The following is a 25019-nucleotide window of genomic DNA, read 5'->3' as shown; positions in this document are numbered from 1 at the left end:
GGTTTTTTACTGGGATGATGAAAGTATTCTAGAATTAGATAATGGTGATGCTTGCACGACTTTGTGAATCCACTGAAAACCACTGAATTGTATACTTTAAAAGGGTGAATTTTATGGTATATGAATTATATCTTAACAAAGCTGCTATAACAATTTTTAATTAATTAAAATTAAATGTTCAGTTCCTCAGTTGCCCTGGCCACATTTCAAGTGCTCAAGAGCCACATATATATGGCTGGTGGCTGCCATATTGGATAGCACAGAGATAACACTTTCATCAGGGCAGAAAGTTCTGAGGGACAGAGCTGGAACTTGGCTAAACGTCTCTGAAAAGTGATGAGATTCCATCTTATTTCAGACAACAGTAGTCCAGATGTTGCTCAGGGCAAACATACTCTGGGATTCATGCTCTGGAAAGGCGAGCTTCTTATTTCCATCTTTTGAGACCAGCCCTACTTTCCACCCTGTTAGTACTAAGTGTTCATCTCTGGGCCTAGGAGAATTTGAGTGGTTTTAAAACAGAGCAACAGAGGGCTCAGAGTAAGTCTTCACAACTTCCCGCTCCTATGCCAACCCACCATTCCAGGGTCTCTGCTGATCATGCGTACAGACACACACTACCACCGTAGGATTGGGTGGAGCTGCTGGGCTCCCCAAGTCCTTTCAAACCTGGTTGTCTGGAAATTCAAACATTTTTCCATAGGAACCATTATCATAAATTGTAGCTAGATTTCTGGGTCAGTCAGACACGATTCCATTTATCATACAATTCTTCTATCCAAATACTCACATTTGCTTTTATCCCTTCAGCATGTGGCAAGTTTAAGCAGTTATGACAGACATGAATCAGCGGGTTGACACAGAATCACAGCAAGCTCATGGAGTCTAAGGGTCATCTTGGGTCACTGGCTCGACTTTCCTGACTCTGAATAGGATTCTAGACTGCGCTATCAAATCAGATGAGGGCCATGGATGGTTTCTACTTTTCCCCTCACACTTTTCTCTATTACACAAATTGCCTACAAAGGCAGGGATTATTGGTAGATTCAGAAGCAAAGGTTAGCAAGAACTCAGGTTTGGCAGGTGAGCGATGGTAGGGGAGCGGCCTCTCCCATTTCTAAAGCTATGAAGAGTGAGGCCATTTCCAGCATGGCATTTCTCATCCCTTTTGGTCCAAAGGCTGTGCGGGTTGTTCCCAGCACCCCCAATGCCCACCCCATCCAGTCACTGACCTGCTTTCGGAACTTCATCCAGGTACAGGTGATGGGCTGGGTGCCTGTCACTTTACCAAACAGCTCCACTGACTCTCCCGCGCGTACCTTCTGGTCCTCGGGGAACTGGATGATCTGAGGGGGCATTGCTGAGGGAGGACAGGGAGAAAGTAAGCGAGGCGGAAGGGTCTCAGGCATTCTGATCACATTTGATGCCATTGTCCACAGTGGTCTGTTGGCTTCTCTCTTGGCTTCCAGAACCTTCAGGGTAAGACTGAGGGGCAGTGATCCTGCTGTAGGACATCCAAGTTCATGGACCTGCTAGGTTTGTTCCCCTCTTCCTTCTGATTCCCTCAGAAGTGACCCACACGACTTACATGTCATGATTCTCCATTTATTGGTTGTACTGGAATTTGTATCTTGCCCTAATTTTTTGAATTGAGGTCCTAACTCACCTATGAATTAAGCAGCACCTTGCCTTCTAACCTCCAGGTCACCCTGGCTGGCAGGCTTGATTCAAGTACTCAAGTGTCATCCAGTGGAAAACAGACAAGGGCTCCACAGAACAAGGCACACAGAGCCAGGCACAAAAATAGCCCCGAAGGGGTCATGTACACAAGGGCAGAGCAGGGGATGGATGGCAGGGCAGAATTCAAAGAAGGGGCAGGCAGCAGAGTTGCTAGTCCTGTGTGATGCCTTCAACATGGGAAGCAGAAGGAAAGACAAAGCTGTGGAATGGGATCAGGAGCCAGGCTGTGCAGAGGCTCTCCACGAGCAAACAGCCTGAAAAATGCACAGGTGGAACTGAGGTTGGGGGTGGGGTTGGGGTTGCAGTGGGGTGTCTCCTGGGATCACATACCCAGGTGTCAGTCTAGCAAGGTAAAGGCAAAAGCCCCATGGCAGATGACTTCTTTGCCCCCAGATAGTGCCGTGGCCAATTACCTGCCTTCAGAGGTGTCTTGGGGGCAGGTTTCTTTTTCACAGTTGCATCACCTGGAACAAAGAAGTCCACAAGTTATTTCCTGTAGTTCTGTTTTTTCACAAAGCTCCTGATCCTGGGAAGATGCAGTCTTGTACACTGACCCCTCATCCAGGGAGGACTCTTATTTGAACATGTCTTTTCAGGCTGAGCACAGTGGCTCACACCTGTAATCTTAGCACTTTGGGAGGTCGAGGCAGGTGGATCACTTGAGGTCAGGAGTTTGAGACCAGCCTGGCTAGTGTGGTAAAACCCCATCTCTACTAAAAATACAAGAAAATTAGCTGGGCATGGTTGTATGCACCTGTAATCTCAGCTACCTAGGAAGCTGAGGCAGGAGAATCACTTGAACCTGGGAGGCAGAGGCTCTTCTGAGCAGAGATTGCACCACTGCACTCCGGCCTGGGTGACAGAGTGAGACTCTGTCTCAAAATAAATAAATAAAATAATAAATAAATAAATAAAGTAAATTAATATGTCTTTTGAGAGATCACCTTGCTCTTTCATACAGCCAACCTCACAGACAAAAAAGAATATCAGTTCTCAGGGACCTATGAAAGGGTCCCTGAAGCCTCCAATGAGGTTAAAAACTCCCCAAAATGCTTATGCTCCCAGAGCCCTTTTCGAAGATGATAATGCCACACTCATTAACCACTCTCTCACCCTAACTTTCAGGAAACTCAGAAAGGAAATTATGTCATGTCAGATAAACCAACTAAAATTAGCCTTTGGTGTGGATCCAAGGGTCGCAAGCTTCCTTTGGGTCACAGACTGTGGACTGGTGGCTTTCATTTTTTAAATGTTTGTTGGATGGATGAATGGATGAAAGAATAAATGGTCTCCTCCCTTCTTACTCCTACTTCCTCCAAATAACTCAAATGAGAAAAATGACTCAAACAGAAAAGTTATGCAGCACAAACCTATTCACTTGGCTAAATCACAATATAGCGCATGTGCAAGAACATCTTGAGCTGTCGTCACGCCTTGTTTCATATTTCTTCCAGGTCTTTGCTCAAAAGCCATCTAACCTATCTATCCAAATGAAACGGAAACCTACAGGCACACAAATACCTGTATGCAAATATTTGCAGGGGCCTTATTCATAATTGCCAAAAACTAGAAGGTATCCAAATGGATGAACTGTGGTACATTGATGCCACCAATAAAAAGGAACAAACTACTGATACACAGAACACAGACGAATCTCAACGATTTATCTTTTTCTTCTGCTCAGAGAAGCCAAACTCAAAAGGTCACATACTGTATGATTCCATTTATATGACATTCTAGAAAAGGCAGAACTATAAGAATGGACAACAGATTAATGAATGGTTGCCAGAGGTGGGGTGGGGGAGGGGTGGGCTGCAAAGGGGCACAGGGAAATGTTTTGTGGTGACAGAACCAGATCTTGACCATGCTGAGAGTCACGTGATTATATTAATGTATCAAGACTCACGGAACTGTGCACTAAAGAGGGTGAAGTTCACTGCAGGGAAATTATACCTTAACATAACAAATGAGGAAAAGCCACAAGTGAGATCTTCCCTAACCACCCCCTACAAATGGCAGCCCTGCCCCCAGGAGCCCTCATCCTTCTCATCTCGCTTTATGCCTCCCACCCCCCACCCCATGGCACTTATCACCATGTGAAAAACTGTATCTTATTTATTTACTGTCTGCCCTTCTCCCCCCCTTAAACTGTGAGCTTTCTGAGGGCAGGGACTTTTTTGGTTCACTGCTGTGTACCAATGTGCCTGGCACGCAGTAGGCACTCAGTAACGATTTGTTGAATGAATGAGTGGGCTAATATTAACAACTATTCATCCAGATAGCTTCACCTCTGCAGATGAAGGGGAAGTGGTGTCATTGGCTTGGATATGGGTTGCCCCGTGACCACAGACAAGTTGGTAACTTGTGGAACTTGTTATGCATTTCCACAAGGGGACGCGGGCTGCTGCCCACTGAATGCCCCAGGAGGACTGCGTGAGGCAGCAATCGCTGACAGGAGCACACTGAGATCATGAAGCTGATGGCTGCCGGCTGTGTGGTTAAGCCCAGAGTGAGGGCTTCCACCAAGTTCACTCTGGCTTATTGTCATCATTGATCCATCTGTCCATCTCCAAAAAGTTACTCAGGGCCTACTGTGTGCCAGGCAAATGCCAATCAGGATACATGACTAACCTGGGTACTGAGGAGGAAACCAAACAATATAAGAAATCAGGCCTCAGGGTCTTAAATGTCAAGATATGTGGTCCACAGGAAAGAGGAAAGGCTTTTTTTTCTTTTTCTTTTGCCATAAAGGACATTTATAGGATAACTGGCAACATCTGAATAAGGTCAATAAATTAGATGATAGTATTGGGTTAGTGTTAATTTAATGTTTTGATCATCAAACTGTGGCTTTATAAGAGATTGTTCTTGTTTTTAGGAAATACACACTGAAGTATTTAGGTGTAGAGGGTATTCTGTGTGCAAATTACTTGCAAACTGTTAATAGTATATATGTATATATATGTGTATATATGTATCTATATGTGTGTATATATACTTGTATATATGTGTGGAGAAGTAGAAGGAAGAGAGAAATGGAAAAAGAGAGGGAGAGAAAGAATACATGAAAAAACAAGGCCAGGTGCGTTGGCTCACACCTGTAATCTCAGCACTTTGGGAGGCTGAGGTGGGTGTATCATCTGAAGTCAGAAGTTTGAGACCAGCCTGACCAACATGGCAAAACCCCATCTCTACTAAAAATACAAAAATTAGCCAGGTGTGGTGGCATATGCCTGTAATCCCAGCTACTCAGGAGGCTGAGGCAGGAGAATCGCTTGAACCAGGGAGGCAGAGGCTGCAATGAGCTGAGATCGTGCTACCGCATTCCAGCCTGGGTGACAGAGCGAGACTCCATCTCAAAAAAATAAAAAGCAAACATAGTAAAATGTTAACCTTTGAGGAATCTAGATGAAGGGTATATACAGTAATTTTTCATGCTATTTTTACAATGTTTTCTGTGAGTCTCAAATTATAAATGTTAAATAGAAAGTTATAAAAAAGATGTGTTATTCAGTCAACATGATGTGGCTGTTTGAATGGAAAAAGAACACTGTTGGTGGAGGAGATGGTTAGTTAGAAGGCTAAAAGATAGGATGTAAGATGGACCTGAAGGCTAGGGAAGGTCTGAACTGGAGAAAGGGGAGAACCCACAGGTCAGGAACAGACAGTGGCTCAGAGGTGAGAATCAGGGTGATGTTTGGTGGAGGCTGGCAGAGCACAGGGCTGATATTGGACAGCAGGAGTATGAGGATAGTGGACACTCTAAATTAAACAAAATTAAGGTAAGGCATAGTGGTTCAGCCTGTAAGCCCAGCGTTTTGGGAGGCCGAGGTGGCAAGATCACTTGAGGCCAGGAGTTCGAGACTAACCCGGGCAACACGGCAAGACCCTGTCTCTATAAAAAACAGTAAAAACAGCCAGGTATGGTGGTGCATGCCTGTAGTCTCAGTTACTTGGGAGGGATTGCTTGAGCCCAAGAGTTCAAGGTTACAGTAGCTATGATTTTGCCACTGCAATCCAGCCTGGGTGACAGAGTGAGACCTTATCTCAGAAAAAAAGAAAGAAAATTAAAAATTTGGTTCCTTGGTTGCACTAGTCACATTTCAAGTTTTCAATAACCATATGTGGTTAGTAGCTATCACACTGTGTTGACGTGGGACATTTCTTTAATCACAGAGAGTTCTGTTAGACACTGCTGGCCTCAAATGCTAAGCTCAAGAGCTGAGGCTTTGTCCTGAGTGAACAGCGAGTCCTCACTCAAACAGCAGTCGGTCTGGGCTAGAGGTCCCTGATAGGCCTTTCCAGCTCTTGGGGGACAGATCCAATTAGGAGGCTATTGCCATACCTTGGAAGGCACTGATCAAGATCCATGCAGAAAAGAAGATGCAAATGAGAGGCAGAGGAAAGTTAAAAGAATGTAAGGGGCTAAACAAGAGGGAGGTACACAGATTACTTTGAGATTTCTTGCGTAGATACACATGGAAAGTCATACCGAAGGAATATAGAATTAGGAGTACCAGACTAATATTGCAGCTTGAATCTGTTTGTAGTTTAGAAACCCAGGGCCAGAATTCCAGAGGGAGGTTGGTGGAGACTGGAAGTGAACGATTCCAGAATTAAAGAAGCCATTAGAATGGAAACAATGAAGATGGGCCATTTCTTTGGGGAAAGAGAGTGCAATGAAAGAGGAGCTGAGGCCAGGGTTCGATCCCAGGTGTGTCCACAGTAAAGAAGCTGAGACATGGGAGAGGGCTGTGGAAGGACCCTGAGAGCAGGAATGTCGCAACAAGCAAGGGTAGAGGAGGACAGATGCTGGGAAGAGCGCCAGGTGTGCCCAGCATGGAGTGAGAGATGGTGATGCTGGAGAGGCCAGTTCCGTGGGACAGCATGGTCCAAAGTCACCCCAGAGGAGATTATTGAGTAAACAGTGGGGAGTGAAATAGTCAAGGATGCTGGAGGTGAAAGGACAAAGAGAAACAAGGAAACAAGAGGGAATATGAAGCTCAGGTTTCTTCTGAGGTGAGAAAAGAGAGAAGACGACAAGGTGGAAAGCAACGGCTGGGGCACAGTGGAGAGGGAGAGCCCAAAGATGCTAGAGGGAAGAGCATGGGGAGCCAAATCCTTTGGTGGGGGAGACCAGATGGGATATGGGATGCCTGTGACTGGCTGAGCCACAAAGGCCCTGGTCCTCTTCGTCCAGGACTGTTGGGAAGAGAGAGGCCCTCCAGGGAAGAAGAGAGGCTTCTACTGGAGCCCAGATCTGATCTCTGGAGAGAGGAGGCCATCTGCTCAGAGGAGCTACGTGGAGGGCTGTTGTCATGGGCTGAATTGCGCCTCCTCAAATTCACATGTTGAAGCCCTAACCCTTGGTACCTCAGAATGTGACCGTATTTAGAAATAGGGCCGGCCGGGTGCGGTGGCTCAAGCCTGTAATCCCAGCACTTTGGGAGGCCGAGACGGGCGGATCACGAGGTCAGGAGATCGAGACCATCCTGGCTAACACGGTGAAACCCCGTCTCTACTAAAAAAATACAAAAAATTAGCCGGGCGAGATGGCGGGCGCCTGTAGTCCCAGCTACTCGGGAGGCTGAGGCAGGAGAATGGCGTGAACCCGGGAGGCGGAGCTTGCAGTGAGCTGAGATCCGGCCACTGCACTCCAGCCTGGGCGACAGAGCGAGACTCCGTCTCAACAACAAAAAAAAAGAAATAGGGCCTTAAAAGAGGTAATTAAATTAAAAGGAGTCCATTAGGGTGGGCCATAGTCCAGTTTGACTGGTGTCCTTATAAGAAGAGATTAGGAAGAGAGAGAGACAGAAAGGAGCGAGAGAGAAAGGCGGAGGAAGGGAGAAGGAGAGAGGAGAGCGAGAGAGACCAGACAAATGCACACACAGACAAAAGACCATGTGAGGACACGGGAAAGACTGCCATCTTCGAGCAGAAACCTCGATCTTGGACTTCTAGCCTAGAGCTGTGAGAATCAATTTCTGTGGTTAAGCCACCCAGTCTGCCATGCTTTGTTAAGTCAGCCCTGGAAGACTAATATAGCTGTGGATGGGCATCACCAGTGGGGTGGGCACCAGTGGGGTGGGCACCAGACGGTGTGGGAAGGAGGTTGACAGTCCCTGGGGTGAAGAGCTACGAGCACAACATGAAATCAGGGGACTCCAAAGTCCTGCCCCGTACTTGGTGGCTCTGGGTAAACCCATTTGATTGGAAGTGAAGCCCTAACTAATCTTTCAGTGTCATAGTTAAATAGGATTGAAGGCCAAATTTTTACGTTTGTTCTGCAAATTTGGAGCTACCATTATTTGAATTGGTTAGCATTTGAAGCTGGCTTGGTTCCTATCAGTAAAAACAATTTTAAGTGTTAACAATGTTTTATATCTTATTTATTTATTTATTTTTTTTTTTTTGAGACGGAGTCTCGCTCTGTCGCCCAGGCTGGAGTGCAGTGGCGCGATCTCGGCTCACTGCAAGCTCCGCCTCCCGGTTTCCGCCATTCTCCGCCTCAGCCTCCGAGTAGCTGGACTACAGGCGCCCGCCACCGCGCCCGGCTAGTTTTTTGTATTTTTTTTTAGTAGAGACGGGGTTTCACCGTGTTAGCCAGGAGGGTCTCGATCTCCTGACCTCGTGATCCACCCGCCTCGGCCTCCCAAAGTGCTGGGATTACAGGCTTGAGCCACCGCGCCCGGCCTTATATCTTATTCTATACATATTTTATATGACCATCTGCTGAAATCCACTAATTGTGTGCTGGGCTTATAGGCTGAAAACACCTGATTGTAAAACCCGGTACTTCTCAGAGAGAGCGTTTCACTTGGTTCTTATCCCAATCAAACACAGCAGGGAGCATCATAATGTCTCCATTTTATGAAAAAGGAGATGGCATCTCATAAAAGTCTGGTGACTTGCTGGGATCATAAAACCAGATGTTCTGGAGCTGGAAATGGGACCCAAGCCTCCTGCCACCCAGAGTATGGAATAAATAAAATTTGTTGTGGAGTTAGCTACATTGTAAAGAAAGTATAGCATATAGTGCATGTTTTTTTTCTTTTCTGTTTTTTTTTTTTTTTTTTTTTGACACAAGGCCTTGCTGTGTCGCCCGGCATGAGTGCAGTGGCATGATCACAGCTCACTGTAGCCTCAACCTGCTGGGCTAAAGTGATCCTCCCATCTCAGCACTCACCCAGCTAATTTTTTGTAGAGAATCACTGTGTTGCCCAGGCTGGTCTCAAACTCCTGAGCTCAAGTGAGCTCCCACCTCAGCCTTCCAAAGTGCTGGGATTACAGGCGTGATTGTGAGTGAGCCACCATGCTCAGCCTAAGTGCATGCTCTAACATCAGCCCCTCCCCCACCCTCCCCCTCTCTGAAACAAACAGATCCCCAGAGGACTTCTCGGTCCTTTGGGGCAAGTTTGGCCCCTTCAGCCATGTGGTACACCACCCTGTTGGTCAGTTCAGCCTTACACTACCCTGAGAGCTCTCATGTAGCACCTGTTGCTTCTCCTCAGTCCAGGTCCTCAGAAGAGGGGGCATTCTGCTTGTCCAGATGCCCAAACTCACAGTACTCCTTGGCTCACGAACTAGTTTCCTGTCCTCTGGAGTCACTCTTATTATTTTATTATTCCTGTCAGCCCTTTGTCTCTCATCCCCTTCCCTGACACCACAAACTTTATGTACTAGCCAGTCAGAGAGGAACATCCTAGAAGGAAAATAAAACCCAAGCACCTCTGCAAACTCCATAGTGGCCGCTGGCCACGGGACAGGCAGGGAGGGCAGAGCATGCCCTACTCAGGCTGCCCCTCTGAGGAGGGGCTCAGCCACCTCCTTTAGGCAGTCAGCCCAGGCAACACATCCTTCCTGCTAGAGCACTGCCCCAGGGTACTGTGCTCACCGCTGCCCTTTGAGCTCCTCTTTCCATCCCCTATTCTCTTGCCTCCATTTCCCCTGAAGGCACACCTCTCTCCTGAGCCCATACCAATACATCCAACTACCTGACCATCGTCTCCCAGGGAGATGCCAAACACGTACTGCCAGCCCAACATGTGCAAAACCAAATCCAAGACCTTTTCCTCAGACCTGCTTCTTGTCCCCATTTCTCCCAAGGCCCCCTCCCTGCCCATATCCACTGACTAATGCCTGTTGACTATACCAACTGAGCACCTCCTCAGTCTGCCAATTTCTACCTTCCCACCATCAGCACTGTAGTCCCAACTGCATCACCTCCTAGGCCTCTGGTCCCCTGTCCCCCATCACATCTGTCACTCTGTGGCCAAAGTGATCTTTCTCAAATACAAATATGATGCCACTTCACTGCCCAAATCTGTTCAGTGGCTGCCCACTGCCACTCAGGATCAAATTCAACTTGTCTTACGAGGTCTTTGAGCTCTGTCCCTGGCTTTCATCCCCAACTTTCTTGCTTGCTTTCCCAAGAGGGGACAACTTTCATCACACCCTCAACACTCAATATCAGTGGTTCTCAAAATGTAGCCTACATTATGATTGCCTGGAAAACTTAATAAAAACACAGATTCTTGGCTTCCAGGTGCTGATGCTGCTACTGCTGCTGGTCCCTGCACCTTCCTTTGGGAAGTACTGCTCTGTAATCTACATGGAATGTCTTTCAGTTTCTGCAACACCAGGCTCTTGCCTTCGCTCCTTTGCACATGCTGGGCCCTCTTCTCTTGGATAGCTCTTGCATGTTCTTTGGGCAGGTCCCAGCTCAAGCACCACTAATGCCCCGCTGGGTTCTTGGCCCTCTGAGGTAGCTCCATCACAGCATTCATCAGGCGCCGCTATTTCAGAAACCTGTCCCCAACATACACACCATGGCAAGCTTCTGGGGACAGGGATAGGATCTACCTTCTGTATCTGCAGTGTCTAGCATAGTACCTGGCACATGTCTGATAAATGGCCATAAAGGAATGAGTGAAACTCTTAAGGATTTCTGTTAACCTGGGAATTCCCAAGGAACATTCTTCCCCAGCCCTGGGCACTGATGCTGAGAAATACAGCCCTGGGGCCTGAATTTTTATGTAACTTTCTATTAAAAGGATCAGTCTCTGCTGTCACATCTTGGATCAAAACTGCCAGGTGCTGAGCCTTCCACTCTAGATAGGAGATTGATATTAGAGGAAGTGAAATAGCCCAATAAAAACATGAGTCAAAACATTGGATCTGGAAGCCTCCTGGGAAACCTGGAGCAGGGGTGGGGAGGCCAGCCTCCTAATTGTCGGGTTAATCTGTTGCAGCCGACCCAAGCCCTAACCGTCCTGGGGGAAAAAAAAGGAGGTCAGTAACCCACGGAAGTTTCCAGATGCTCAGTCTGAAAGCACCGGAATGCCTCGCTCTCAAACATGGAAAATCAGCAGGGCAGAGACCAGAGCAAACATTCGCAAGATAGGTGCGGAGCCTGAAGGTGGGTCTCACAGAGTCAAAAGGTCTGAGATAATGGAAAGCAAAGGAAAATTAGGGAACTAGCCCTACCAGCCTTGGGTATAGGGAGGTCCCTGGATGTCTGCCTCTCTGGGGACATTTCCCTTTTTAGGTAGGTAGTTAAAAATAGACATCAAATCCTTCACAATTCCCAAAATCAGCATGAACTTTCTGCCAAAGGCTCCTGAAAAGGACTCGGGCTGGGTTGAGCGTGGAGTGAGCACCCACCCCATAAGGCTGTATCGGAGCAGGGAGGAGGTGGGGGCACCTAAGGATGGAAGGCTGAGTCCTACCACACTGGCCCTGGGTGACCTGACCCACTCCCCCACTGCACACACTGGCCCCATCCAGTACATCCTTACAGATATGTGGAGGAATATTGGTCATTTTCCCAGAATGAACATCTCTGGGCAAATTTCTTGCTCACCTTCCTCAAAGCAAGGGCTGTCACACAAGAAGATTCCAAAGAAACACCGCTCCTCTGATTACTGCAGACATCCATTCCCAAACCCCCAGGACTCAGAGCGTCAGGATGGTTATGAAAGAGGTGTGCTGGGCCGGGGTGCCAGCATTGCTTGGTGGGTACCCTCCAGGTCCCCACTCTGGCCATTTCACTGGCTTATGGGAGACACTGGGAGAGTTGGGGAAGGAGTTGGGAGGAGTAGTGGGTGGAAGTCATAGGGTCACATACCTGTGGGTGGGAGTGTGCTAGGTAGGCACTATTCCTCCTCCCAGACCCGCACTTTGGTTGGGAGTAACTGGGAGTTGGTGCCAGCTTTCAGAAACATTCATGGAAATAGCCCAGTCTCTCTCCCAGGGCCCCACATCTTTCACTGTCAGGCAAGTCTTGATGCCAAATCCCAACCTCTCTTCCACCTTTTGAATCCCATCAGGATTGAACATTCCCCATGACCTGCAGAGGAATGTTTAAAAAAAAGATTTGATCCTGGGGAAATCTTGCATGGAAACTGGACACAGTTTTTAATATCCAGAGATGCTTTCAAATTGACACAACTTTCCATTTTAGAGGCAGACACATATGGGAGGTCTAGGCAAAGATATCTGAGAGTCTCATCATCTGGGATGTTCCAAAGTGACTGATGTCAGAGATGAAGCTCAGGCCAAGTCCAGGCATGGACTGCAAAGGGATGTTCCATCGGCACCACCCCCAGTGACAGAACCACAGTGGAGGAAGGGACCCTTGGAGCATGGAAACTTATGAACTGGTTTGAAAAATCAAATATTTATTATAAACCGACTGAGGGACCAGCTACTGAAGTTTTGGAGATGAACAGGACCCGGTTAATGTCTTCAAGGTATAAAAGCCCCACATGGATGCCCATTTATGTCTCTTCTGAAAGACCATCAATTTATACAGACTGCTAGGAGGAATTCCTAGAGTCTAGTATCAAACTGGCATCACTTCATGTGCATTTCCTAAGGCCACTTCTTAAGCCCCATCAATGCCTCCTTCACACAGCCAGCATGCTTGTCTCCCCTCACACAAAATTCCCAAGAACTCCCCTGGCCATTTGGGCCCCCTCCAGCTGGGACTCCTCTAAACCTGTATGCTTAAGGCCTCTTTCCCTCAGGACACTTTTGCTGCTGTGTGACCTAAACTATGCTTGCTGTAGCTTTGGACTCCTTCACACTTCAGATGATATGAAGGAGAGTTATTAATCTTAACTGAACTGTGTCACTCAAAAGCTTTCCATCCAATGGGCTGCTGCTGATGTCAGAGTCGGGAAAGGCCTGGGGTCAGCTGGAGAAACTCCCCATCTAACTGGCAAGGAAGCCCAGGTCCAGAGGAATGAAGGGCTTTGACCAAGGCCACATACTTAATTACTAGGAGAACCAAGACCTTCGTCTCCTGCTTTCTACCTCATTGGCTTTCTTGCTGTGTCTTGTGCCTGAGTGTTACCCCAGAACTGAGCATAGTAAGCTGGCACCTGGAGTCTGACAGGAGTCTTTCTGTCTCCCCATGCCCTACTCAAGCTTAGGTGGAAGAGTGTGAGGTGCTTCTTCCCTGGGCCTGTGAACTTCTTTCCTATTCCATCTCCAAAGGCAGGAGAGGACCCACGCTGGGCTGGGGAAGTACACGAAGTGTTTTAGGAGTGTTATTATTAAATATTCAACACGAGAAAAAGATAGCCATAAAGAACATTATTGGAACAACTGACAATAAATGTAGACTGTGAACCAATTAGACAACAGTATTGGTTCAATGTCAAATTTACTCTTTGATTTTGACGTCAATCGTTGCATTTTAGTTATGTTCTTAGGACAACAGAATAATTAGAAGTCAAGGGCATGATGTCTCCAATTTGGCCTAAAATGGTAGGTACCTATCTCTATCTAAATGAATAAATAAATGAATATATATAGAGAGAATGACAAAACAGTGAAATAAAATGTAAACAACTGGTGACTCTAAATAAAGAGCATACAAGAGTTCCTTGTACGATTGTTGCAATGTTTCTGTAAATTTGAAATTATATCAAAATAGGTATAAAAAATTCCCATCAAGAGGCACACAGCGAACACTGAGAGGTCTCAAGGTCCAGGGAGGCAAGTTGGCTGCAGCTCTCCTTCCCCCAGCTTTAGTGGCAGCCAGACCTCTGCAAGCCCTATCAGCCAGTCCTCCTGCCACCCACAATGAGCCAGGGGACATACAGCCAAGCCACATGTGGACAGCACAGAGTATGTCCTGAGACTGCTGCCAGGCCCGGGTGTAGTGGCCAGAACGTAGGTCAGGGTTGGCACCTCAGTTCTACACCTTACCAGCTGGGAGAGCCTGGACAGGAGAGCTTAGTTCTTTGAGGCTCTGTTCAGCTCATCCCTAACATGGGAACAGCTATTTAGAGCGCAGTTGAGAGAGACTTGGCTGAAGTGACACAGATCGAGCTCCTGAGGTGCTCCCAGTGCACAGGCACTCGGTAGACTCTGATTTTATTCAGCCTGCAGCTGTCCTGAGACAGGTGCCCTCACAATCTTCACTCCAGCATCTGGGTGGCTCCTCCCTGTCTGCCTCCTCCCTATCTGATGTTACCATTTTCTCTCCAGTCAAACCACATAAATCGCATTCCTCTCCTTCATACCCAGACCCCGTTTTCCTCATCCCGACATCCTCCCAAGCTGCTCCCACCTCCCCCCTGCACTTGTGAGTCGGTGTCTGGCAGGTTAACTTGTACTTCTGTCCGCTTTCTCTCACCCTGTCCTTGCTTGCGTTGGGGTGGATGCCCTTGGCTTTTCCCTCATGCTCCCCAGTGCTCAGCAGGGAGGGAGGTGTGCAGAAGAGGGACCTGGTCACCATCTGTTTGATGCGAAAATCACTCAGCCTCACCCCAGGAAAGATGGATTTCCCTCTTCGACTAGGTACTTCTCAGCCCTTGACACAGATGAACACACACACACACAGCCAGATCACTCATGGAATCAGAGGCGTCTGGGACTGGGGACGGCAAAGCTAAGAGAAAAAGGCAAGTTGCAGAGGTGTACAGACTGTGTGATTCCATCTCTGTGAGGCAAAAATGCAATGGATGTACTTGTGCATGTATACAAAAATGCATGGAAAAAGTCACTGAGGATTTTTGGGGCTTGAGTAGAATTGGGGGTAGATGAAAGAGGACTTTCACGTTATACATAGTATATTTCCATATTGTTTAAAATGCTTAAATAAGAATGTGTGCGTATATAATGTATATAATTAATAAACTAAGAATTATCCTCCAAAGGGAGAAAAGAACGGGTGCAGACCTAAAAGACATCTCCTTCACTTTCCATCTCTGGGCAGCCGCCTTCTCAGGACGCTCCAGAAACAAATCCCAGGGTGTCTCTCAGGCCCCCAGGATACAGGCTTCTGAAGGACAAGAGGGCAGGGGTGCAAGCAGGTGGAGGGCAGCTGTAGCCAGCCTGGCACTGCTCTCAGTGCTGGGGCGGCAGGTTTGGGGTGATGGGGGTGGGGGGGCGGTGGGCCAGCAAAGGGGTACAAAGTGGCCATGACTTTGGAGTGTGTGGAGATACACACTGCCATTCTTTCAGGGGCAAGATGTCTGGAATTCCAACATGGGGGCTCTGCACATAGAGTGAAATCCAAGTGGCGTCTACTGGAGTTAATCCAGTTGTGAATGTATTTTCTGCAGAGATGAAGCACTTGCTGCCAGCCTGCTGCTCCCCTACTAACTCGGATGGCACTTCATTCCCTGCTTCCAGCCTCCCCACCACAGGGTGCCTTGCTCTGCTCTCTGGGCAACTCGATACTCTGAGGATGCTGATGTGAGGGTCCCCGACACGGGTCCACACTTAACAGAGGCAGCAGGGGAGACCCCCTTCTGCTTCTCAAGACCCACAGTGTGGGCACCAGGCTTCTCCCTGCAACAGCTGGTTTCCAGCTTGACTGCACATGGGGTGACCTGGAGCTTGAACAAATACTGAGGCCTGGCACCCACCCCTGAGATTCTGATGTAATTGGTCTGGGGACAGGGGAAGCCTGCGTGGCAGTGGTTTAGAAGCTCCCCAGGTGAATATAACATGCAGCCAGGGGTGCAAGCCACTGCTTCAGACTCGGACAGGGACAACTTGCATGGTGTTTCCATAGCCTTCTGTTCTCAGGGCAGAGAGCCCAACTCCTGCTTGCTCATCGTCTCAAGCTTGTTTTCCTCCTCCACAGTTCGGCTCTGACCCCATCTCACCTCCTCAAAGGCTCATTGGAGTGGGTGTGCTGGAGCTGAGGGCTGGAGGCCGCCCACCAGATCAACCCCTGCACTGCAGCTTCTGCACCCAGGAGTGGGGGACAGCCATGCCATAGCCCCAGTTCACAGCCCTGGTGCCCTTCCTACATTCTCTGTCTCTTCTGCTCACGGTTTTCCATACCAAGTATAGCACGGGCCCAAGGAATATTTTTGGAAGATAAAATTATTAACCCATTCTCACTAGGTTTTTCTTGGTATTATGTATGCATTCCCAACAACTTATTAAATGTCCACTCTTGATATTCTCAGGCTATCTACCTTGGTTAAACATCAATGAGAAATTAATTCCAATTTCGCTGCCCCAGGCTGCGTTCCCCCAACAGCCTGGCTGGGGTATGTTCGAGGAATCCAAGTTCATCATTAGGAAGGTAAGAATAAAACAAAGTCACAAACACTGCGTTGTAATGGAAAAAGATTGTAGTCTGAATTAATCAGGCTCAATTACTTTTCTCTATCAGTATGGGCAATTAGGAGCTTATCTTGTTTTCTGTTTGTTTGTTTGTTTTAAAACACAGCATGTGCTGGGGATGTTCAAGTGACTCTGCACCCTCTGTTAAGACTGTAGGTTTCAAAGGATAGTTCTGCTGTCAAAATTAGATGAAAAATTATAAGGGCAGCCAGGGTGACATTGTGACTTTTGAGGCCCTTCTGCCTTTATTAGCCCCCTCCTCCACCAAAAAAAAGTACATAGATTTAATTATGTATCGAGTATTATATTTGAATTATGTAAATTATAACTGCATGGGTATAAAGATGAATATATTCATGTTATGAATTAAAACATTGTCTTTGACTTAAAAGTTCACTTTTTTCTTCCAATTTTATAAGCTATTACAGCATTTGGCAGGCCTGTAAAAGCATTGTGGACCCTATGCATGGTGCCTAATGGATGTGTGGGCTCTCGGGAAGCTGAGATCCAAAAAGAGGAAGGTAGCTGTCTATGGTCATGGAGAGTCTCCTTTCTCTCTCGGCTTCTTATACCACACTGCGATTTGCCTTCCATGAACAAGGCACAGCATGTGTCATTCTGAAAGGTAATCGCTTGAACAGACTCTGTACAATGGAGGAGGGAGGATGAGACCCAGACACGTCTCTGTGACACTGGGAAGGAGGGAGTGGAGGAGCCAGGTGCTGACACTGTGGGAGCTGAGGTGAGGAAGAATTCAGGGATGAGGGACTTTTCAGAGGAGTTTGCCAGAAAGGTGTCCCATGGAGAGAGGTGCCAGAGAAGGCATGAAGGAAGGAACTTAGGGGCTGTGTAGTGCACAGCGAAGAGCTCGGTTTGGCCTGAGTATAAAATAGAAGTAAAGGAGCTGGGGGCAGCACCGGGAAAGACAGGCGGGGGCCAGGCCACGTGTGGGACCATGTGTGCACATGCGAGCTGGGTGTGTCCTGGGCACTAACACGTGGAGCTTTGCTTGTGGGTTTTGCAGGCTCTGGGGGCCACTACATATTTCAACCAGGAGTGATGAGATCAGAGCTACAATCCAGAAAGAGCCCCTGGGAGGGCAGGGTCAGCTGGGGAGAGATTAGGAGGAGCTCTCCGAGAGTCTTGGTGGGAAGTAAAAGGGCGTGAAGGAGGTTGGGTGGGGGAGGCTGACAGGAGGACAAACTGAGACGTGCAACACCACCCAGGCTGGAGACAGGCTGGGGAGAGCACTGGGATGGGGTGAGAAAAGGCCACTGGTTCTGTTATTGGGAGTTCACTGGGCACTTTGGGGTGTGGGCAGACATCAGACTTCCAGGAGCTCAGGCAAGAGTGAGTGACCAGGAAGTGGGGGCTCTGAGGCTGCCCTCAGTCCCTGCCCCTGCCTCTGCCTGGTGAAGCTGGGCGAGTACTCACTTTCAGTTCCTAGCACAGGAGGAAGAGAGCTCTTGGGCCTCCGGGATTTCATCTCTGGGGCCTTGGTGTTCTCACTGGCCGGAGCATCTGGAACAAAACAGGTAACAACAACGGTTAGTCAGCAGCTGCTGAGGAACTGAGCAGAGGGGGCCTCTCAGTCAAAATCCCACCTCGATCAAACTCCTCCCCCAACTCTGAGGGCCCTTTGTGCCTCCTGGACAGAACAGCGCCTGCATCCAGGCAACCTCCTTCACTCTCCATGAGAGCACCAAAGAAGGGCCGTCCACTGCCCTGGGCCTGATTAATCCGGTGGAGACAGCACGATCACCTTGGCAAGATGAGCGCACAGGCTGCCCTGGGAGCTTGGGATGATCCCCCAGGAATGCCACTGCTGGCAGAGTCAGGGCAGAGTCACCCCTTGCTCACCTCCCCCCCCCCCCGGCTTTCTCCTCCATCAGGCCTTGTGTCCCTCCTGCTAGACATCCTGGGTCTCCAAAAGGCTATCTCTCCAATACGGGGAGGAGGGGACAGGGTCCCTGCTCTTGGGCTCATGGACTAGAGCTGGCACACAGCTTGATTTCTCTGACTCTCTTCTGCAGACCAAACTTTGCAGTGACAAACCAAACAGAGGCCTCTGAGCAGGCAGCCAGCACGCCTCCCACCTCTGAGACTCTGAGACAGGGTCTAGGCCCCACTGTGGGGCCTCTGCTAGCCCTCCCCCAACAGGCCCAGTGAAGCTGGGCACAGCTGCCTGCTGGGCGGACCTAAAGATGCTGGGCGGTGCCTGCCCTCAGGCTCTGCTCCACACTCCCTCTGCCAGAGGAAACCCTCCCTCATGGAAGGCAAGCAGGGAAACATCACTTGGCTGGGCTGGGCTGGGTGGGAAGGCCCTCACCGGCCCCCAGGACACTGTGGGGAAACCACCCAGGAACTGGGATAAGGAGGAGCTGGTTGAGTGGCTATCACTGGGCCCCAGCACGTTCACTGGCCTTCCTTTCCCCACAAGAAGCGCTCTTTGGGGACGGCACTGAGAGACAGTCTCCCCCTTGGAGCCCTCTCCCTGGGCGTTCTTTTCCTGCTTCTGAGGAGAGGAAGCTCAGTGGGGGCAGGGGGTGGGTGGGGGGACTTTCCAGCGGAGGCTTCACCACATTCCTGAGGCTTGGCTGGGGAGGAAGAGCCCTCTCACGTCCGCCTCCAGGACTAGCAGTCAGGGCTGATCTTGCCTAGACTGGGCTCCTGGGGCTCTGAGGGGTGGGCGCAGGGAGCAGAACTGGGGGCTGGGGACATCTTCCTCCCAGCAAATGGACTCTGAGCTGCCTCTGGATGCATTTCTCCTTCTGGGAGGCATTTAGGCCCCTCGCCTTCCCCAGAACATAGATCTGCCCGCATGAGTCCCTCCGCTCATCACCACCCCACAGGCTTCCTTCCCAGCCTAGTGCCTGCCTCCTCTCTGTTTCGGGCAATCCAGGGAGGAGGCTGTGTGCAGGTGTCGCAGGCTCATGGCAGCTCAGAAGCAGACAGGCCTCCAGGGGCTGTGGGGGCAATCCCCCACCAACGACAGCAGAAAGCCCTGCATGTACCATTAGGGGCTTTAAGTAGGACTTCTTAGCAGTACATGACAGGGTGTGGTGGGGGGGATCAGACAGCCAAAGCAACCCTTTCAAGTAGCCCTTGACACCAAAACCCTTCCTCGCCTCCACTCCCCACTGCAAGCCAAACTCCCGCCATCTCCCATACGGGCAAAAGAGCCCCAGATGGCACATCGGGGTCCCTGCTATCTGGAGTGGACACTCTCAAGCTCCTCAGAAGGCTGCCTGTAACCCAGCACGCCAATTCCATGGGGACACAGAGAAGCAGAAAGCCGTAGGGCAGGGATGATTTCATTTTCTTACACTGGACATTTTCCCCAAGGATCACGGTCATTCTCAGCTACAGAAAAATCCTCTGGACATAGTTATTTGTCAGCCTCGGTGGATCTCAGCCTCAGCTGTATGTCAGAAGCCCCTGTGCCAGGGTATCTCACCTCACAGGTCCTGGTTTCATTGGTCTGGGTTGGGGTCTGGGCGTGGTATGACCCAGAAGCTCCATGGATGACTGATACTTGGCCAACAGAAAACTCCTCGTCTCTCCTCAAGCACAGGGAGTACACAGGGAGTGGCTCCAGGACTATTCCAAGAAGCAGAAAAACCTGGCAGTGCTTCCCCTTGATATCTGGGGATGAGGGTGCCATAAACCAGGGGCATGGAGTCAGTCTAAGCTTCCCTTGTCTGGGGCTCTCCCTTCTTCCCTTCCTTGAAGACCAGCATTTCTAACTGTCGCCGATGACAATGTAAAGAAAGGTGTACCCAGTAATTGTTTTGTTTTTTGGCCCCTTTTTTTTGAAATGGAATCTCACTCTGTCGCTCAGGCTGGAGTGCAGTGGCATGATCTTGGCTCACTGCAACCTCTGCCTTCCAGGTTCAAGTGATTCTCGTGCCTCAGCCTCCTGAGTAGCTGGGATTACAGGCGTACACTAGCACGCCTGGCTAATTTTTCGTATTTTCAGTAGAGATGGGGTTTCACCATGTTGGCCAGGCTGGTCTGAACTCCTGGCCTCAGGTGATCTGCCTGCCCCGGCCTCTCAAAGTGCTGGGATTACTGGCATGAGCAACCGCACCTGGCCCTTCTTAAGGAAGAGGAGTACAGGGCAGAGTATGTATGCAGTTCTGCACTCCTTGGCTTCAGCACTCATTCTCCTGGTGAGTCTTGCAGCATAGAGGAGGGAGAAGAAGGATCGGGTTTGCTTTTTTAACTGATGAGTAAGCTGAGGCACAAGAAAGCAAAGGATAAGAGGCCCAGTTTTCCTGGGTTCCTGAAAGAAGGGCAGCAGGGACTGAGACTCCTTCTGTCCTCATGCGGTTGTGTTGGGCTTTACTTCCAAGCATCACCACAGTAGAGACCAAGAGAGAACAGCTCTAGCTTTGGCTTTGTCATCAGCAATCTTGGGAACTTGGAGAAATAATTTAAACTGTCCCATGTCTCTGTTTCCACGTCTGTACAAGGGAATCACTTATTTTCTCTACCTCATGGTGTTCCAAAGCCCAAAGGAGAGAACACATGCAACAGTGTTTTGGAAAGCAGGAAATGATCGTTATCAGCTGGGTGCGGTAGCTCACGCCTGTAGTCCCAAGACTTTCGGAGGCCAAGGCAGGCGGATCACTTGGACCCAGAAGTTCAAGACCAGCCTGGGCAACATGATGAAACCCCATCTCTATAAAAATTACAAAAATTAGCCGGGCACTGTGGCATGTGCTTGTCGTCCCAGCTGCTTGGGAGGCTGAGGTAGGAGGATCACCTGAGCCCACAGAGCTTGAGGCTGCAGTGATCATGCCACTGCACTCCAGTATGGATAATAGAGTGAGACCCTGTCTCCAAAAAGTGAAAAAAAAAAAAAAGAAAATGATCACTTACCTATGAATTAGTTCCCCTTGATAGCCAGATTCCCTTACCTCCTTCTGAGTCAGCTTTAAAATTTTCCACCCTCAGAAAGCCCTCCCTGCCCTGCCCCATCTGCCTCTGCCTCCGTCCTCGGCTCTAGGGTGCTGGGGTTTCACTGGACGTGTCAGTACACTACCCTGTAATGTGCTTTGAGTCTTATTTTCAGAAGTTCCTGCAGCACTTTATCTTTCCATCTGGCCATGAGGAAAGGGGCTCAAGTCCCCCTTTCAAACTAGGCACACCCCAGACTCGGAGCCTCAGGAGGTGACCGCACTCCACCTAAAGTGTCAGCATGGTGGGGCTGTGCATGCACCACGGGGCCCTGCCAGGGATGCAGAGCCAGCAGACCTCCATGCGAACTGCAGCAAGGAGTGGGCTGGAAGGGCCATGTGCCTAATCAAAACCAGCTTTGTGCTCACATGACTGCCCAGGGGATAAAAATAATAGTAATATAAGTTTAAGAGCAGCTTGTATTTTCTATTTTAATCATTTTGTGATGAAATTAAACTCCATTGCTAGATCTAGGCCCCTAAGGCTGAAGTCCTTTGCTTGTGTCCCCAAAGAAGTATGGGGAAGGAAGATGGAGGTGTGGGGAAGCGGGGGGCCTCTACATGGAGAGGAAAACGTGTCCTTCTATGGACAATGCCTCACCCCTTCCACTCCTGGGCTCTGGACTCAAGCTCTCTGGGCAGCATTTTTTTTTGTTTGTTTCCCTCAAGAGGTTGGTTCCCTGAACTCTGACCCCATGCAGGGGGCATGACGTCTTGGGAAGCTTCTTGGAGGGGTCCAGCTTCTAGGGGCCCCCAGTGGGGCAGGGCAGAGGGGCTGGGCTTCAGCTTCTCCCTGGGTTGGCTCATCCCTCCTTGCTGGCCTCTCTCCCTGACTGAGTGCAAGCAGTGTGCTAGCATATTAAGGAAGAGAGATCAGGATACTTGCGCTTCTTTCTGGCTCTGCTGCTTAGGAGCTGTGATTCCCTGGGCAAGTTCCTGAATTTTTCTGAGTCTGAGCTTCCTCACAAGGAAAATGGAAATAACATCACCTCAATAGAAGAGTGAGGGAGGTGTGACCAAGTCAGAAGGTGATGGCTGACATTTACTGGGTACTGACTCCATGTATGCATGGTGCTAAGTGCTTTGTGTTGATCTATACCATCAGATCAGGTTGAACTATACCATTCACCAGTATTGAAGTGTTTTTGACCTACAAAAACAGCAATTATATTTAGTTCCACATAATACCTGTTAGTTGTCTGTGATGATTTAAAGAATAAATGTGGGCCAGGCGCGGTAGCTTATGCCTGTAATCCCAGCACTTTGGGAAGCTGAGGCGGGTGGATCACCTGAGGTCAGGAGTTCGAGATCAGCCTGGCCAACATGATAAAACCCCTTCTCTACTAAAAATACAAAAATTAGCAGGGCATGGTGGCGGATGCCTGTCATCTCAGCTACTTGGGAGGCTGAGGCAGCAGAATGGCTTGAATCCAGGAGATGGAGGTTGCAGTGAGCCGAGATTGCACTACTGCACTCCAGCCTGGGCAAAAAGAGCAAAACTCTGTCTCAAAAAAAAAAGAATAAATGTGGGGGTGGCAGCAGACTTAGTAATATGGCAGGGCCGAGGTCAGCAAAGGAGGGGTGGGTCAAAATCAGCTAAGCAATAATCAGAAGTGCCCAGGGGCCAAGGTAACAGTGGACCACAGTGGTTAGGAAACGAGGCTTGGATTTAACTTCCCACTCCGCTACTTAGGGTGACCTTGAACAGGTGACTCAGTCTCTGTATGCCTGGGATGAGGCTGTTGTTACTATCGCTCCCCTGAAGCCCTCCTGCAAGGTCACCAATGACCTCAATGTTGCCAAACGCAATAGCACCTTCCTTCCTTCCTTCCTTCCTTCCTTCCTTCCTTCCTTCCTTCCCTCCCTCCCTCCCTCCCTCCCTTCCTTCCTTCCTTCTTTCCTTCCCTCCCTCCCTCCCTTCCTTCCTTCCTTCTTCCTTCCTTTCTCTTTTTGTTCAGACAGGGTCTCCCTCTGTCCCCCAGGCTGGAGTGCAGTGGTTCAATGTTGGCTTACTGTAGCCTCGACCTCCCATGCTCAAGCTTCCTCCTGGCTCAGCCTCCTGAGTAGCTGGGACTACAGGCATGCCCCACAGCATCCAGCCAACTTTTGTATTTTTTGTAGAGACAGGGTTTCACCATGTAGCCCAGGCTGGTATTGAACTCCTGGCTCAAGCAATTCACCTGCCTCTCAAAATGTTGGTATTATAGGCGTGAGCCACCACACCCGGCCTGGAACATTAATCTTGATCATTCCTTCCTTTTTGAGTTCTTATCATTTGGTTTCTAGGACACCCCCATCTCCTGGGTTTCTTCCCATATCACTGGAGTACTTCCTTCTTAGTCTTCTTCGCAGGCCCCTGTCCTGCCCCTGCCTCTCTCTCTCTCCCTCTTCTTATCTTCACCTCTGTACTCTCCAGGGACCTCATTCAACCCCAGGGCAGTGAATGGCCTCTGTGTGTGGATGGCTCCCCATATCCTGCCTCCAACCTTGACCTCCCCCTCAACTTCAGGTTCATCTAAACACCTGCCTATATGACAGGACTGCTTAAGAGGTCAAATGGGCATCTTAAACTTCACATGCACTAAACTCTTGATCGTGCCCTCCCCCCACCCCACCATTGATCTTCACTCCCCCCATGAAAACTAAGACTCATCTTTGACTTCTCTCTCTCTCTCTCTCCATACCCAGCTCATCAGCAGTTCCTATCAGCTCTACAGCCAAAGAGGTTATGAATCTGATCACTTCCCGCCCCTGTTGTGGCAACCCCCGATTGTGCTCCCTGCTTTCCCTCTGACTCATCCTAGGTCTGGTCATCACATGGACATGAGTGATCCTTCATAAATGTCCAGTGTTGGCCCATCACACTTAGAATAAAATCTCATTTTTTTTGGTCATAGCCAACACTGCCTGGATCTGGTCCATGGTCCTCCTCAACCTCACTTCCCGCCATCCTGCCCCTTGCTCATGGCTCCACCACCCTGGCCTCCTGCCTCATCCTGAAATGCCTCAAGCACAGTGTCCTCAGCTCAGGGCTATGCTCTCGTTGTCACCTTGTCCCTCTTCCTTCCCTGGCTTCCTTCAGTCTCTGTTCAAATGTTCCTTCCTCAGAGGGGCCTCAGGGACCACCCCCTCCAAAAATGGTACTCCCTTCCCCATTACCTTGCTTTGCTTTCTCCATAGCTGGTGACATTACCTGAGGATATGACACAGCTGTTCACCTGCATTACTGCCTCTCTCCCACTAGAAAAGTCCCAAGAGCTGGAACTTCTCCTACTTCATTTACTGTTTTAAAACCAGCTCCTACGGCAGTGCCTGGCACAGAGTGGGCACTCAGATATTTGTTGAATGACTGAGTGATGGCATGAGTACCCACTGGAGTGTCCCTCCCTATCACAATCATGCATGACCCTCTGTAGTCACAAAGCCCTGGTCTCACTGGTACCAAAAGCTGGGTGCCCTAGCCAGGGTGGCTGAGGACAGGAGGCCTGAGTTGAGAATGACTAGATGAGCCAGTGAGGGGCTAACGTGCTTTTTGGCTCCTCTCATGGGATTCTGGCCTAGGAAGGATTTAGTTTCCTCACTGCTCATCTAGGTTGGAATGAGAGTAAAGGGGTTTCTGAGTCCCATGTGCAGAAGGACCTCCCCGCAGGGAGGGCTGTTACTCAGGAAGGTCTGGATCACTCTGGGAGTGGGCCCTGCCGTGGTAATTCACTGTCCAGGGAG

General features: G+C 49.3%; 1 protein-coding gene across 1 annotated transcript in view; it reads right to left on the bottom strand.

Annotated features, from left to right (window-relative positions):
- MYLK (myosin light chain kinase) overlaps positions 1-25019 on the bottom strand; it is a 189347-nt gene that overhangs the window by 50916 nt on the left and 113412 nt on the right. Inside the window, 3 exon segments of the mRNA XM_033211001.1 lie at positions 1233-1360; positions 2154-2204; positions 17770-17856. Coding sequence (XP_033066892.1) covers positions 1233-1360; positions 2154-2204; positions 17770-17856 — 266 coding nt within the window.

The sequence above is a fragment of the Trachypithecus francoisi genome, unplaced genomic scaffold (genome assembly GCF_009764315.1).
Source record: "Trachypithecus francoisi isolate TF-2019V2 unplaced genomic scaffold, Tfra_2.0 Lachesis_group0, whole genome shotgun sequence".
Lineage (NCBI taxonomy): Eukaryota > Metazoa > Chordata > Mammalia > Primates > Cercopithecidae > Trachypithecus > Trachypithecus francoisi.
This window is presented reverse-complemented; position numbering and strand designations above follow the sequence as displayed.